The 12,878-nt window shown below is 44.6% G+C and overlaps 2 protein-coding genes across 3 annotated transcripts; one reads left to right on the top strand and one right to left on the bottom strand.

Moving 5' to 3' along the window:
• Positions 1–11: 11 nt before the first annotated feature.
• Positions 12–4,875, top strand: LOC119442411 (biogenesis of lysosome-related organelles complex 1 subunit 1-like). 2 transcript variants are annotated; one of them, XM_049662126.1, is made up of 7 exons: positions 12–175; positions 391–479; positions 545–617; positions 712–844; positions 1,846–1,930; positions 2,019–2,077; positions 3,976–4,875. In XM_049662126.1, the coding sequence occupies exons 2-6, from the start codon at positions 419–421 to the stop codon at positions 2,036–2,038; spliced, it is 372 nt and encodes a 123-aa protein (XP_049518083.1). In that variant the 5' UTR covers positions 12–175; positions 391–418; the 3' UTR covers positions 2,039–2,077; positions 3,976–4,875. The 2 variants fall into 2 exon arrangements, with proteins under 2 accessions (XP_049518083.1, XP_037563208.1); XM_037707280.2 differs by having other exon boundaries at positions 13–175; positions 4,768–4,875.
• On the bottom strand, positions 4,578–12,836 carry LOC119442409 (partner of Y14 and mago). The gene is made up of 3 exons (XM_037707279.2): positions 12,711–12,836; positions 11,324–11,417; positions 4,578–6,026 (listed from the first exon to the last, which is right to left on the bottom strand). Exons 1-3 carry the CDS (start codon positions 12,754–12,756, stop codon positions 5,585–5,587), a joined length of 582 nt encoding a protein of 193 aa, XP_037563207.1. The 5' UTR covers positions 12,757–12,836; the 3' UTR covers positions 4,578–5,584.
• Positions 12,837–12,878: the final 42 nt, after the last annotated feature.

Below are 12,878 nucleotides of genomic sequence, written 5' to 3'. Positions count from 1 at the left end.
GGTGTGGGTGGTCTGTGTGGAGGCGCTGGTGTGGCTGTTGTGTGCGGTGTGTCAGTGTGTGCACTACGTTTCAATTTCTGCGATGACTAACTTTGACGAGCAATCGTTACGATGCTAATGTAACGCCTTGTCTGATAGAGTTGGCTGCACCCCGTAGCCCAACCATTGCTTTCAGGTACGCACATATGTCTGCACCAACGTTGCATTTGATTCCGTCAAACGCAGTGCGAGTTTTCTCCCTCGCGAAAACGAGCGAATGAAGTTACTCACCGTACCTTCGTGTTTGTGGAGCGCACTGTGATATGCTTGCGGAATTCCCTTTCACGTATACGCGTAGCCCTTTAAATTGTGGTTAATGACCGATTGTCCGTTTCCGTCTTTCGCTTGCAGCGAGTAGGTTCTGCAGTTTTCAGTCAACATGCTGTCGAGCCTCTTAAAGGAGCATCAACAGCGGCAGCATTTGAGAAGGGAAGAACAAGGTTTGGCAAAGGTCCCCGAGTGTCAGTTCTGCCTGATGAAACAACGCAGCTTTTCTGTTTTGCAGAGCGAAAGAAAAAGGAAGCCACAGCTGCTGCAAGCGCTTTGACATCGGCGATGGTAGATCATCTTAACGTCGGGTGAGCGTTCGGAACGATTTAATTTATTAAGTGAATTCTGCATTCGTCGCACGGCTGCACTAAAAATTGCAAACGTCTCTTAACTAACTTGTAGAGTGGCACAAGCCTACTTGAACCAGAGGAAACTTGACGCCGAGGCCAAACAGCTGCATACTAATGCCACCAACTTCAGCAAGCAAGCAGCCAACTGGCTCCATTTGGTAGACAACTTCAACCATGCACTGAAGGTATGATATGTGCCCCCTTGGCCACGCCGGGCTGAGCAGAAAATTGCCTAGTGTGACCAAACAAGACATATTCAACAACCTCCCAACCGGTACTGCATCAAAGGCTGAGTCCAGTGTGTGCATAAAGTGGACAATCACATTGAAATCCTACCATTTTGGGTGAAGAGATCATCTTGAAGTATTAGAACTATCAGAACAGTCTGTGTGCTCCCCCCCATCAACCTTTAATGCAACATATATCAAAGTAGCTCAGCATTGTGAAAGGAGGTGACCTTCACAAATTCTCTGGTGTTGCTGTGGTGCGTTACCTATGGTTGAAAAGCTTACCAAATAATTTGATGCATAATATTGTGTCATAGCATAGCGTTGGTTTATTTGTGCAACGTCAGGACTATAAGGAGTACACTTAACCAAGTAGAGAACTATATTTTCAGTTGCACATTTTTAAGGCCCTCATATGACACTTTATTCTAGTATCTGCAACTTGTAAGAATTATTGACAGCCAGTGCACACCCCTGGCTGAGCCCCAGATAACTTGTGAATGTCAAACATCCATTAAATCTGAAGAAAACTGCCAGTGCACACCCCTGGCTGAGCCTGAGATAATTTGTGAATGTGAAACGATTTGTTAAATCCGAAAACTTATGCCATCTATTGCAAAGTTAACTAAAATTTTATGGTAGGTTTAGTTTGTATACGAAAGATGGCGTGCCAAAACATATTGGTTGCTGTTGCCATAAGCCTGTGTGTTTCGTGAACAATGCAGAAACTCTTATGAACTCCAATTGAGAGGACTTCGTTGTTGATTACGAGGTGTCTTCAACAAAACATGACCTCACTGAAGAGGCAGTGTTGCTTTAGGGACACCAATTATTCTAATTAAAATAATTAAACAAAAATTGAAGTTGTTGCGCACCAGAAAAATACTCGGCACCCAAAGGGTTGATGCAAGCTTGCATATTTATGTAAAGAATATTTAATATGCTTATTCGGCATGCAGGAACTTGGTGACATTGAAAACTGGGCAAAGAGCATCGAAGCAGACATGCGGACCGTGTCCAGTGCTTTGGAGTATGCTTACAAAGGTGATTAGCGCTTAGGCTTTGTATAGATATGTGCAACTGCTTACCTTTTTTTTTTCTTCCAAATAATTTCAATGTCTTTCTTTTCTAGTGGGTCAGCAGGGATCCTGAACTTGTGCAATTTGCCTCCATGCCAATTAGTGAAAGCAGGTATGCTGTTCACATTCTTGTTCAATAAAGAAAATCCTTGACAGACGAATGCCATTCCTACAACTAATACACCAAAGACAGCGAAGCTGTATAAGCTACTTCTCACAGCCTCGCTCGAATGCAGCAGCAGTTGCTGCGTTTGAGTGTGATCGTGGCTGCCTGTTCTTAGTGACCGCTTCCACACAGACTGCGCTGCAGCACTTTGGCGTCAGCTCTTACTGCCGCAGCCGTACAAACTCCTAGCTGACTTCCAATTGGAGCCGGTATAATGCGACTCGAGAACAAAATTTAAGGATAAAAAAGAAAAGTGCATATAAATTCTCAATTCAAATGAGATACGCAAGGTTACCTTTATTTTATAATCATTGATCATTACGTTTCAAAAGTATTCGGGGCTCCGACGCATGTTGTGTTGCATTTACATTTTATATTGAACAGGCTGTTGCATGCCGGCCTTCGCCGCAGCACGAAAAATGTTGCGGAACTCCCTTCAACAGCTTCGCTGTGACAAATGCTTCGATGTTCTCATACTATCCTAGATAAGAAGTTCTTCGACTTCTTCCTAGAAGATTAGTTGTTCCTCCAGCATGTGGGATCCGCACATTTTTTAATGTTAAAGGTGTCCTGGTCTTTAGCCTCTTAGAGCCTTTTGGTTACAGGTTACAGCCTTTTGTGGCAATAGACTGATTTCACTGTGGCTGCAAAGCATGCTGGTAGTGGTCCTTTACGGGCTTAAGGGCAAGTATGCTTGTCAACAAGCGCGTTGTGCTTGTGCCACTTAGACCACGAGATCAGAAGGCAGTGGGAAAAATTTCCGGGGGAACCCATCTATGATGATTGTCTAAGTTATGCAAGAGCATTCGCATGGCACACATGCACACTTGAATCAATCTCCGTTACATCCTTGTTCACTTCATCTGTTGTGCCCAAGAGAGCCATTATCAGATGATACGTGCTGAAGTGATACATACAATTCTGCACCCCTTGTAGATTGTTAGCATGGCACCAAGGATAGTTTCTCACTTGTCACGCTGCAGGCTCCACAGGTTCCACACAGGGGACTAAATTTTCTTAACTTCTTTTTTACGCAGTCATAGTTTCGAGGCCAGCCAGTTACCCACAAAGTGGGCGGGAGGTAGGCAAAAAACGCTCTAGCAGTGAAATATTCTACAATGGGAGCAGGATTGAGGAGCTGCAAGCCCCCCCTCCCCTGCCCCTAAAATTAACTGGAAAAATCCAGTGACATTCTGACTCAAAAACTACATCAATGAAATATGCAAAATTTTGTGTGGCCAAAGGTAGCCAGACGACGGTGGCAAACGGACAGACGCAGATAACCAAGGTTCGAGCTTTAAATGATGTGGCAATTAAGACACTGCACACTATATCAAGTCAAAGCTAGAGCACCACACTTTCCAAGTTTTAGTGGAGACATCAAAGGCCACTCTTTGACTTGGGCAGGAGCAGCAGTATGTTATGAACCGTTTTAGTCAGGATAAAACAGTTTAAAGGTAGGGGTTAATGTCCATCTGAAAAACACGATATGGCGTGGCATGTATAGTGCAGTATAGCTGTTTGCAGAGAGAGAGGAAAACGTTTGTTGCGGTGCTTTGCCCATATCACCATTTTATATATGTCGGTGATCATGAAAGTGCCGGTGCGTGACGTGCCACTTCATCACTTGTGCTTACTTGAATGCCTTAAAAAGTTGTGAAAATTCGTGTTCTTGGTCTACATATGTATTCTATGATCTTCTCTTAGCCATGTGAAGTAGTTTGTGATGTAATTATTGGAAAACTGCACACTTTCAATGCTGCCACATTGAAGTCACCCTTGATGCCATTTTGTTTATTAACCTCTTGTAACTGAATTTTTGAAATACTTGACTGCATTTATAGGTGTGGCAAGAATGTTCAGAAATACTTTTCACGTCATTTGCTGCAACACGGTGGTTTGTAAGCTTGCTTGAAACAATTTAAATGGGCATCTACCACAGACAAATGCCCTATATTCTTGCTACATCTTGTTTTTGTATGGAAATAAAACTGTCTCGCATCTTATGGCAGCTTGCATTATTAGTTGGCATTGCAGAAGTGGACCTTGCAATTATTGCATCAGATTTGAGTGCAGCTGTGTGGTTTTCAAGAGTGTTTAGCCTCATTGGAAACTGCCAAGTTATTTTTTAAATTGTGGCGATATGTTCCCAGTCAATCACACATTTTTCATCAGAACCTGCATTTCTCTCATTTATGCAGAAGCATGGAAATGATATGCAGGAAAATTGCAAAAACTTAGCTTTTATTCTGTAGGTTTACCATAGCTTTTCGCTGCATTTTTGTTTTCAGTCACACAATCCAGTGTGTGTGATAAGCACAGCTTTTTATTTTTTAAAATTTTGTTGTGCATATATCTTTACATTCCCTCAGCTCTGCATGCAACTTAAAAAGCTGTGAAGGCTGTTTTCTCTCTCCTGCTGCCTTTAAGAAATGACATCAGAATGCAAAATGTTTTAACTTCCTTTAATGTTTTGTTGAAACACTTTCTTTGTTTCTTTACATGCGGGCCTATTCCGTGTTTTTCACTAAACATAGCCCAGTATATCAACCTACCAAAATGTCACATTTCGAGGCTCGTAAAATGTCCAGAAACTGCAACAACGAACCTCTTGCGTCTTGCATGGTTTCTTTCAGAGCTTGTCAACCAGTCACCTTTCCCAAGGCTACAATGAGCTTATGGACATCTGACTCAACAGTCAGCTCTTTGTGAGCAGATGGTATAATAAATATTTAAAAATTTTGCGTTTCCGAGTTATTTAGTGATGGTCTCTTATGAAGTTCATGATTATGAAAGGATATGTGTCTCAGACTTATGGCATCTTGCAGCGTGGTGTTAGAACAGCACAGATGTGATCTTTCCAAAATATTTCATCCCTTTGTTTGGACCAGACTGACATTCATTTGGGTTGTCATGTTGAAGACCATAACTTAGGCTGAAAATGCAGTCCTGCACACAGATCGCTTTGCGACCAGTTCTCAAACCTTTTGGTCTGGGCCAAATACAAAGTTCACTCGAGTTGCACAAATATTAAATAAGAGAACGAGGTAGCTGCTTCCAGCTTGCCTTGACAGGGACAAGAAGAGAGCCATCATATGGGAGAGTGCAAGTGTGATTATGAGGTCAGGCATCTGCATGGAAATCTTGCAAATGCCTCCTGGTTGGAGTGGTTCGTGCACGAATCGGCACAATGACTGTGAAAATGGGTGGGTGGTGGTATGCCTGGACAGAAGCCACAGAGTCCAGAACTGTGTCCCATCGGGTAACCAGAGCAGCACACCTTTCGTGGGAAGGACACACAAGCGCGGCCAGTGGCATCTCGGCGCAGCTTCACTGGTATGCGGTGCTGCTGCAGCAGTCTCCAGAGGTGGTGCGGTAAGGGCAGCAAAGTGGGACATGCCACTGGCGAACATTCGGGCGTGTGCTGAGCTGCTGGTCTTCTCAGCAAACTCCTCATTCAATGCCGTCAAGCTCAAGCTCCTCTATCTGTGCCTCTATCTCATCCTGGCGCGATACTTTCTCAAGTTGCTCAGGTTCAGGGTTGGCTAACTCGCCAGACTCTATCCTCCTCTTCAGCTGTTCTATGTCACGCAGCTTCTTGCGCAAGTTGCGCAGTTTCTTGGCAGGGTCTGCGCAAGCAGCTGATGGTGGCTGCGCTGGTTCTTCTAACTTGACCTGTGACTCCAGGGATGTCGCCAGCTGCTCCACGGCACCTTCAGAAGCTTCGGCACATTTGCCAGCCGCCTTCTTTTTCTTCTTCTTCTTTTTTGCTGCCTCTGGCTGCTGCTGTGCTGCTTGTTTAGCTTCATACTCCTCAATCTCTGCTTTTGACAGCCCGACAGGGTACTTGGTCCCGGACTGGCTCTTGGCCCACAACTTTCCTTTGCTCTCGTACCTGCACAATGCAAACAAAAACAAGACTAGTCTTTCTTTCCAGGTAAACTACACAGCACAACCAAACTTGCAACCCACCAACAAGAACAGACTATACGTAATTGTTGCATCTACAGCTACCATAATTTAAGTTGAAAAATATGCACAAGTACAGCTAATACTAGCAAAGGTTATCCGCAGCATGTATTTTAACGAAATAGCATTAAGGGCCCCGTGTTGCAGAAAGCCCGGTGCCGTGGCTGGCATCCCGTGAGTGAAAATTGCCATATATATTCTATACAGCACTAAGTTCTTCTATCACTAAAGTTACTCGTACCTTGTCTTACATTTCTGACAAAGTTATTTCCTTGGAATTTTGAGAATGACAGAACATAAACAAATGTAATGAAACAAAACAACGACAGTGCATGCCTTTTATGTTAAATCTTCTCAGATTGAAATATTAAAAGTGCGAACACTAACAGAAACCTGAAAATAATGCATAGCGTTTGCCACCACTGTTATGAGGAAAGCAAATGCGAAGTAACGGTCTCATTTCTCCATGGACACCTCAACCGTGCTATGAGGGAAGGAATGCCTGTGCGCGTGACACTGAGACAAAAGCGGAAAGCTTTTACTGCTCGCGAAGGCCGCTATAAAAAGAAAGTGCTAGGGCATAAAGTGCCAGAGTGCGCACTCGCTCTTGCGACGCACGTCGGTGATTCGGATCAATGAGGTAATTATGGGAAATTAAAGGTGATTGTGATAGTTCATTATACTTGACCAATAGGATGCGTTTGTATCACATAAAATTGCGATTTCGGAGGACAGGAAATGTGAACATTATGGGTCATAACAAACAATGACAAAGTCGTACTGTGGAGAAATAAATGCTGTGTCATGGAAATTATCTTATGTGACTCAAGAGCATGGCAAGCGAATGAGAAGGCGATGTGAACGGGGCCCAATAACACTTATCGCGTTCCACTCTTAAAGGCAAAGGTTAAGTGTCCTCCAAGTTTATGATATACTAATCCTTGGCACATGCAGATCCATGGGGGATGTCCTGATCCCCCCTCCCTTAAAATGTGTGTGTGCAGCACCAGGCATATATAGCACACGACAAACTCGTGAAGTCCTTCTTCCCAACTGTTACTACTCTTTTGCTCTGGAGAGACAACAAAGACTTGATGATTATTGAAGAGAACCCACCAGCACAAAAAGCTTGCAGTAAAGAAAGCTGGCACAAATGTTGGACTCTGCTTTCCCCACCAAGCTACATCAAACCTATACTCCATCTCAGTACTACCATTCAGCACTACCAAAGCTACGGGGTGTAAGCAAGCCGCATGCATGCTTGTGCAGCAAAACATAGTTGCATATGTAACTTCCTTGTAATTCGCAGGGTTGAGACATCTGCGCTTTTTAGGCACGTGCCACGTCACACAGATAGATAATACGTTTATTTGACTTCGAATGTGTGTCGTATGCCTTTAATTGTATCGGTAAACGCCAGCAACTCTGGTTACAAATCAACATGGCAGCACTCATGCAGAACGGACCGGCCACCTCGACCCGAACTTGCGCTTGCTACTTGTGCACTGTGCCAACAGCAATAAATAAATGGTGAAATCAGCCATCGGTTTGTTTCATCTCTCACTGAGGACAAAGCATCAGGTACATTTTGTCGTTATTTGCGAGATCAGGTATTTCTTTTGCCACGCCTGCTAAGCCTAATGTGCCTAGAATTTGGTAATGGTTCTTGGAAATAGTGCAATATAGTTACAAAACCATTGCTGTTGAATCATCAGGACACAAATCTGAAGCAAATACAAGCGTGAGTTTGGAACTTACAGGCCACACAGCGCACGACGACTTCATAGGTTCGAGGCAGAAGGAACTCGATTCAGGCGCTACCGCCATGTATTCGACTCCGGCGTTGTCGTCTGCTCGAATGTGCCCTATTCGTTCGTCGTCTGCATGCTCTTCGCACCCACAAGGACGACGGAATCCGTGTCCGCTGTGTTGTCCATCGTGTGTGTACACCACAAATGGCGTCCAGTGAATCACCGGGGCATTACATCTCAAAGTTATCCCATTTTTCGAAGGAGGCGAAGTTGGTGGCCCTAAATGTGTTTGGTGTGGTCCATTGAGAACTCGGTAAGTGCGCCAGTGTTAAGCCGGTTGAGAACCGCACTCCTGACAAACGTCGGCGAACGCTCACTTTACAAGTGGGTCACTGAACTTCGCAGAAATGGCTAAGTGGCATCCCCAAAGAAGTTATCCCGTGGCGGCAAAGGTCGCGAAAGGAAAAAGAAAGTCGAGTTCGATTTGGGTGTCCTGCGAAGAGTGGTCCATGACTATTTCAAGAGAAATGAAATACCTACAGTGAAGAAGCTTACCGACCACTAACGCAGATGAAACGCCTTCACTGTCATCGACAATGCATCGCACTTTCAGGGAGAACGCTTCCGATTTAAAAAACGGTACCGTAATGCGCTCCTTATTGAAGCTACACACGTCATTCAGTGGCGCCGCATGTAAAATAGGAGAACTATGTAGCCAAGGTAGGCCCATTTTCTACACAGACGAAACATGGGTTAACGTGGGTTAAACATGGGTTAACACAACGAATCAGGTGTGGGTCGACGAGAATGTGAAAAACGGTAGAGCAAGTCAAGAGGTGCGGATTGTCTGTTGGCCTGCAGAATCCCAGCGATAAGGAAACCCGACTGATTGTGATGAACTGCGGAAACGAGAACGATTTTGTTCAAGGGACAGGAAAAGTATTTCAAGCAAAAAAGAGCACAGGAGACTACCACGAGGAGATGGATGGGCACCACCATGAGAAGTGGTTTCAAGAAACGCTGCTGCTGTGCCTACCCTCCGGAAGTGTGATTGTCCTCAACAACGCACCCTACCACTCGGTGAGACAAGAAAAAGTACCGCGCATGAACAACCTGAAAACAGAAATGCAAGCATGGCTTTCCTAAAAAGGCATTCCTTGGAATGAAGACATGGTGAAAGCAGTGTTGATGCAGCTAATCGATACAGTGAAAGTTGACTGCAACAAATACCGTATTGACTGCCACTGCTGGACCTCTCGTTTTGAGAATACTACCATATCCCTACCAGCTAAACTCAATAGAACTGGTTTGGAGTGATATTAAGCAGTTTGTGGCTTCCACAAATCAAGTCTACAAAGTGAAAGAACTTAACACGCTTATTGCAGATGCTATCTCACAAGTGAGTGCACAGAGCGTAAAAATTATGTTAAGCATATCATCGACAAAAAGGACAAGATGAGGGAAATGGGCCACATTCTTGACGAATTTATTGACAACCAGCAACCCATCATTGTCAGCCTCGGGGAGCAAACAAGATCCGATGAGGATGTTAGCATGAACGAGGGAAGACTGTGGGTGCGAGGGATAGTTGTGAATTAAGGCACCTGTCCTAAAATGTGTGATGTTTTCCAGACACACATGAAAATTTACAATGCGAGTCCGGGTTAAATATTTTTAACATGATTTCTTCTTAAACTTGCTAAATATCTGCACAAATGCTTTGGAAGGCACAAAATGAAGCGCACAAGAAATAGGCTATCCGCAGTGAGCGCCTAGCGATCTAGCAGCACAATAAATTACACTGAGCATGTACTGCCTCTTTTTTTTTTCCCAGAAAATGTCTAATTTGTACTGTTGCTACATAATTAGTAATGTTAAAGTTGCCACACTTTTTCGCATTCCCGACATAGTTGCTTGTTTCATTGTTTTCTAGTATTTTTTAGGCTAATAAGCCAGCCACAATAACTGCAATGAGTCTATCGACAGCACGGCGAGCAGATGCCGTGGAAACGCTGAGCAGACGCCGTGGAAACGCTGAGCAGACGACGCAGCGCAGAAGAATACATGTGCAGGGACTAGTCGACCTTCCTATTGGCTGAGGACCCGAGAGCCTCCACAGTGCTGAAGGGAACTTCTGAGATGGGGTATAGTATAAATTTTTACGACTATATTAAGTACTGGCACTTCACTATTGGGATGCACAAGCCGGCCTGCATGCTATAAAATATTTTTGTTCCTTTTATATCCAACCGAAACTCGCACAGAGATGCGTTGTTGCTGTCTCTGTACGCTTCAGGAAGAATTCGTTATTATTTTTATTGCGCCACAAACGCATTTGCAGAGAGCTACACAGACGCGCCTTATATATCTAACTCTCCTCCGTGTACCCGCGCTCTTGCTCGGGGCGGTGCCGCCGCCTACGAGCAGAAAAGAGAAGTACTGCATTATGACACTAACGCGCACCGACAGTGAACGCTTCGGTGGTCTCAGCTCTACGACGCCTCGATGCCAGCATTCGAAGGGACGCTGGCATCAAGAAGCACTACCAACGCCACCTAGGTGGCGTTGGTAGTGGCGTTCACCGTACTCAGCACAGCGGAGCGCGGCCTCCGCAATTAGGTCTGAAAATGTTTCTGAAGTTGATCGCGGAGGCTGCAATTACGACGCGCTGTACGCGCTGATTTGACTCGGTGACGATTCAGTTACGTGCTTTGTCTTGCGCGTTGTATTAGTGTGTGAGTTACGTGCTTCGTCTTTCGCGTTGTGCTAGCGTGTGCAGCGTAGTGCAGCTTCCATATGCACGACGGTTGCTCATGGTATCATAATCATCCGTGCAGTCATCATCATTATTAATCACCATCTCAATCTCGGACCACCCTTGGAAAAAACCTGGATATACGCCTGATCCTTGGTTATGAAAATCGCAATCCAAGCTTGGCAAATTGAACTGGACTGGCACACATTCTAAAATTGTTCAGCAAGAAAGACCATGCATGGGGATATGAAAACCTGCGGGAGTGTTCATCTAAGCATGCCTGTCGATGTTTGTGCGAGAATGCCCAAATGGCGGTGTACATGTACTGCAACAGGCCAAAGCTAAAGGCAATCATTCCCCCCCCCCCCCCCCCCCCCAAATCTGGTTACACGCACCACAAAAGTGCCTGGTGATCCAATTACCTAGCTAGCACCAGTAGACACTAACTACTTTCATTACGAACAATATATTTGCTCAACGTACTTTGCTCAGAGCACTGGAGTAGTTGCATGCATCTGATGCTCTCATTTACATTCTTCCACCAACATGTCAAGTTATGCAAATAGTAATCACAGCTTTGATTGTGTAAATTGTTATAGTCACTACACATCAGTGGTAATAAAGACATTTTAAACAGTCCCCAGGAACCAACATTTAAAGTGTGATGCACGTTTTTCTTTAATATGCTTAATAAAACGCTGTTTTAATTGAACTCACAGGGGAACCTCTTCCTGGGGCACGTAACCGTCTTTGACACGCCGTGCCTTGCGCCAAGTTCCATCAGGTCTTTGTGTTGCCGGTATATAGGAGCCTGCAAGGTGTGTTTGGCAATTAAACATCAATTACAGTGATGACTCCTTCTACAAAGCACAGACAACAATGAAAATACTTGGCAATAACTACCTCCACAGCCTAGGTCTATATGTTGGGCTGCTCAGCACGAGGTCGCGGGATCGAATCCCGGCCACGGCGGCCGCATTTCGATGGGGGCGAAATGCGAAAACACCCGTGTACTTAGATTTAGGTGCACGTTAAGGAACGCCAGGTGGTCCAAATTTCCGGAGTCCCCCACTACGGCGTGCCTCATAATCAAATCGTGGTTTTGGCACGTAAAACCCCGTATTTTTTTTTTTAAATTTAAGCCTAGGTCCATATATGCCCCTTTTATTCATGAGTAGGTAATCCACGAAATACCATGTCACAAGAGTTGAGATAAGACAACCTATAAGTACCTTATGCACATTCATTTATCACCATGATGGGTGAAGAATTAGTAGAGGGTTGCACATTTGAACACCATTTATCAACTTTGCGTACGATAACCATGAAATTCCGTCTATCCCACGTCTTTTGGGCACTAAACTCGACGAAACGCACAGCCGTCCCAAACTCATGTCTGCGAGAGGTTAAAACCGAATCGCCTCAACTGCCGAATATAAGGAGCAAGTACTTATTTTTGGACAGTCGCATGCAGACCTACCCCTTCGCTAATTTTTCCACGGTTATTTTTGAAACCACCGCACTGACACCGAGACGTGCTTTAAGCACTAGTAGAACTGCAAATACTTTGGCGCATTGTGGTGAAGCAAAGAGAATACATGAACATGTGCTTTCCGAGTCAGAAATCTCGCTAGCAGTCCCCCTGCACTCTCGGCGATCAATTGCACGCTGCAAACATTGAGGCCAACTGTCCATGTCCTGTGCCATGTCATGAGAGGTTTGTGCTGGCACTCGCTCGCGAACCGAAAAAGTAAAAAGATACGTGGCTTCGAGGCGAAGGCGCGGGCTCTTCTCCACGGCACCAATCTCGATAACGTCTTTATTTATTTTATTTTGTTTTCCCATAAAATGCTCACAAATTTTAGAAAAAAATATAATAAAAAGCACTTCACGCGTAAAAACAAAATCGTCAACCTAGGCAAAGCGCCGGGTGCGTACACACGCCGTGTGCCCGCACGGATAAAAAAAAAAAAACAACTAAAATCAATCGGTGATGCCAATACGTTAAAGCCTTAGCCTAATCAGCAGAGTGTTATTATAACACTGACACAATTAACTCACACTACGCTTGCACGCATGCACAATGATTGCAAAGCAAGAATACCTTTTTCATCTGTCGCATACAATGCAGCCATCTCAGTCGACGCCATCGTGATTGTCGTAGCCCCCTGGAGGCCGTTTAGAACAACGTTCGTAAGGATTTTATCATTGGTTTTATCATTGCAAGGTTTTTATAAACACGGATCTTACGGATTCTTATAGCATCTCATAG

The sequence above is a fragment of the Dermacentor silvarum genome, chromosome 2, assembly GCF_013339745.2.
Source record: "Dermacentor silvarum isolate Dsil-2018 chromosome 2, BIME_Dsil_1.4, whole genome shotgun sequence".
In the NCBI taxonomy this organism is placed as follows: domain Eukaryota; kingdom Metazoa; phylum Arthropoda; class Arachnida; order Ixodida; family Ixodidae; genus Dermacentor; species Dermacentor silvarum.
The sequence above is the reverse complement of the archived record's forward strand: the minus strand, read 5'-3'. Positions and strand labels throughout refer to the sequence as shown.

Coding starts and splice junctions, on each gene's coding strand:
- LOC119442411 (XM_049662126.1), top strand. CDS start 419: ATGCTGTCGAGCCTCTTAAAGGAGCATCAACAGCGGCAGCATTTGAGA. Junction 480..544: donor TTTGAGAAGGGAAGAACAAG/GTTTGGCAAAGG, acceptor TCTGTTTTGCAG/AGCGAAAGAAAAAGGAAGCC. Junction 1,931..2,018: donor TTTGGAGTATGCTTACAAAG/GTGATTAGCGCT, acceptor TTTCTTTTCTAG/TGGGTCAGCAGGGATCCTGA.
- LOC119442409 (XM_037707279.2), bottom strand. CDS start 12,756: ATGGCGTCGACTGAGATGGCTGCATTGTATGCGACAGATGAAAAAG. Junction 11,418..12,710: donor GTATGCGACAGATGAAAAAG/GTATTCTTGCTT, acceptor CACACCTTGCAG/GCTCCTATATACCGGCAACA. Junction 6,027..11,323: donor CCCCAGGAAGAGGTTCCCCT/GTGAGTTCAATT, acceptor TGCATTGTGCAG/GTACGAGAGCAAAGGAAAGT.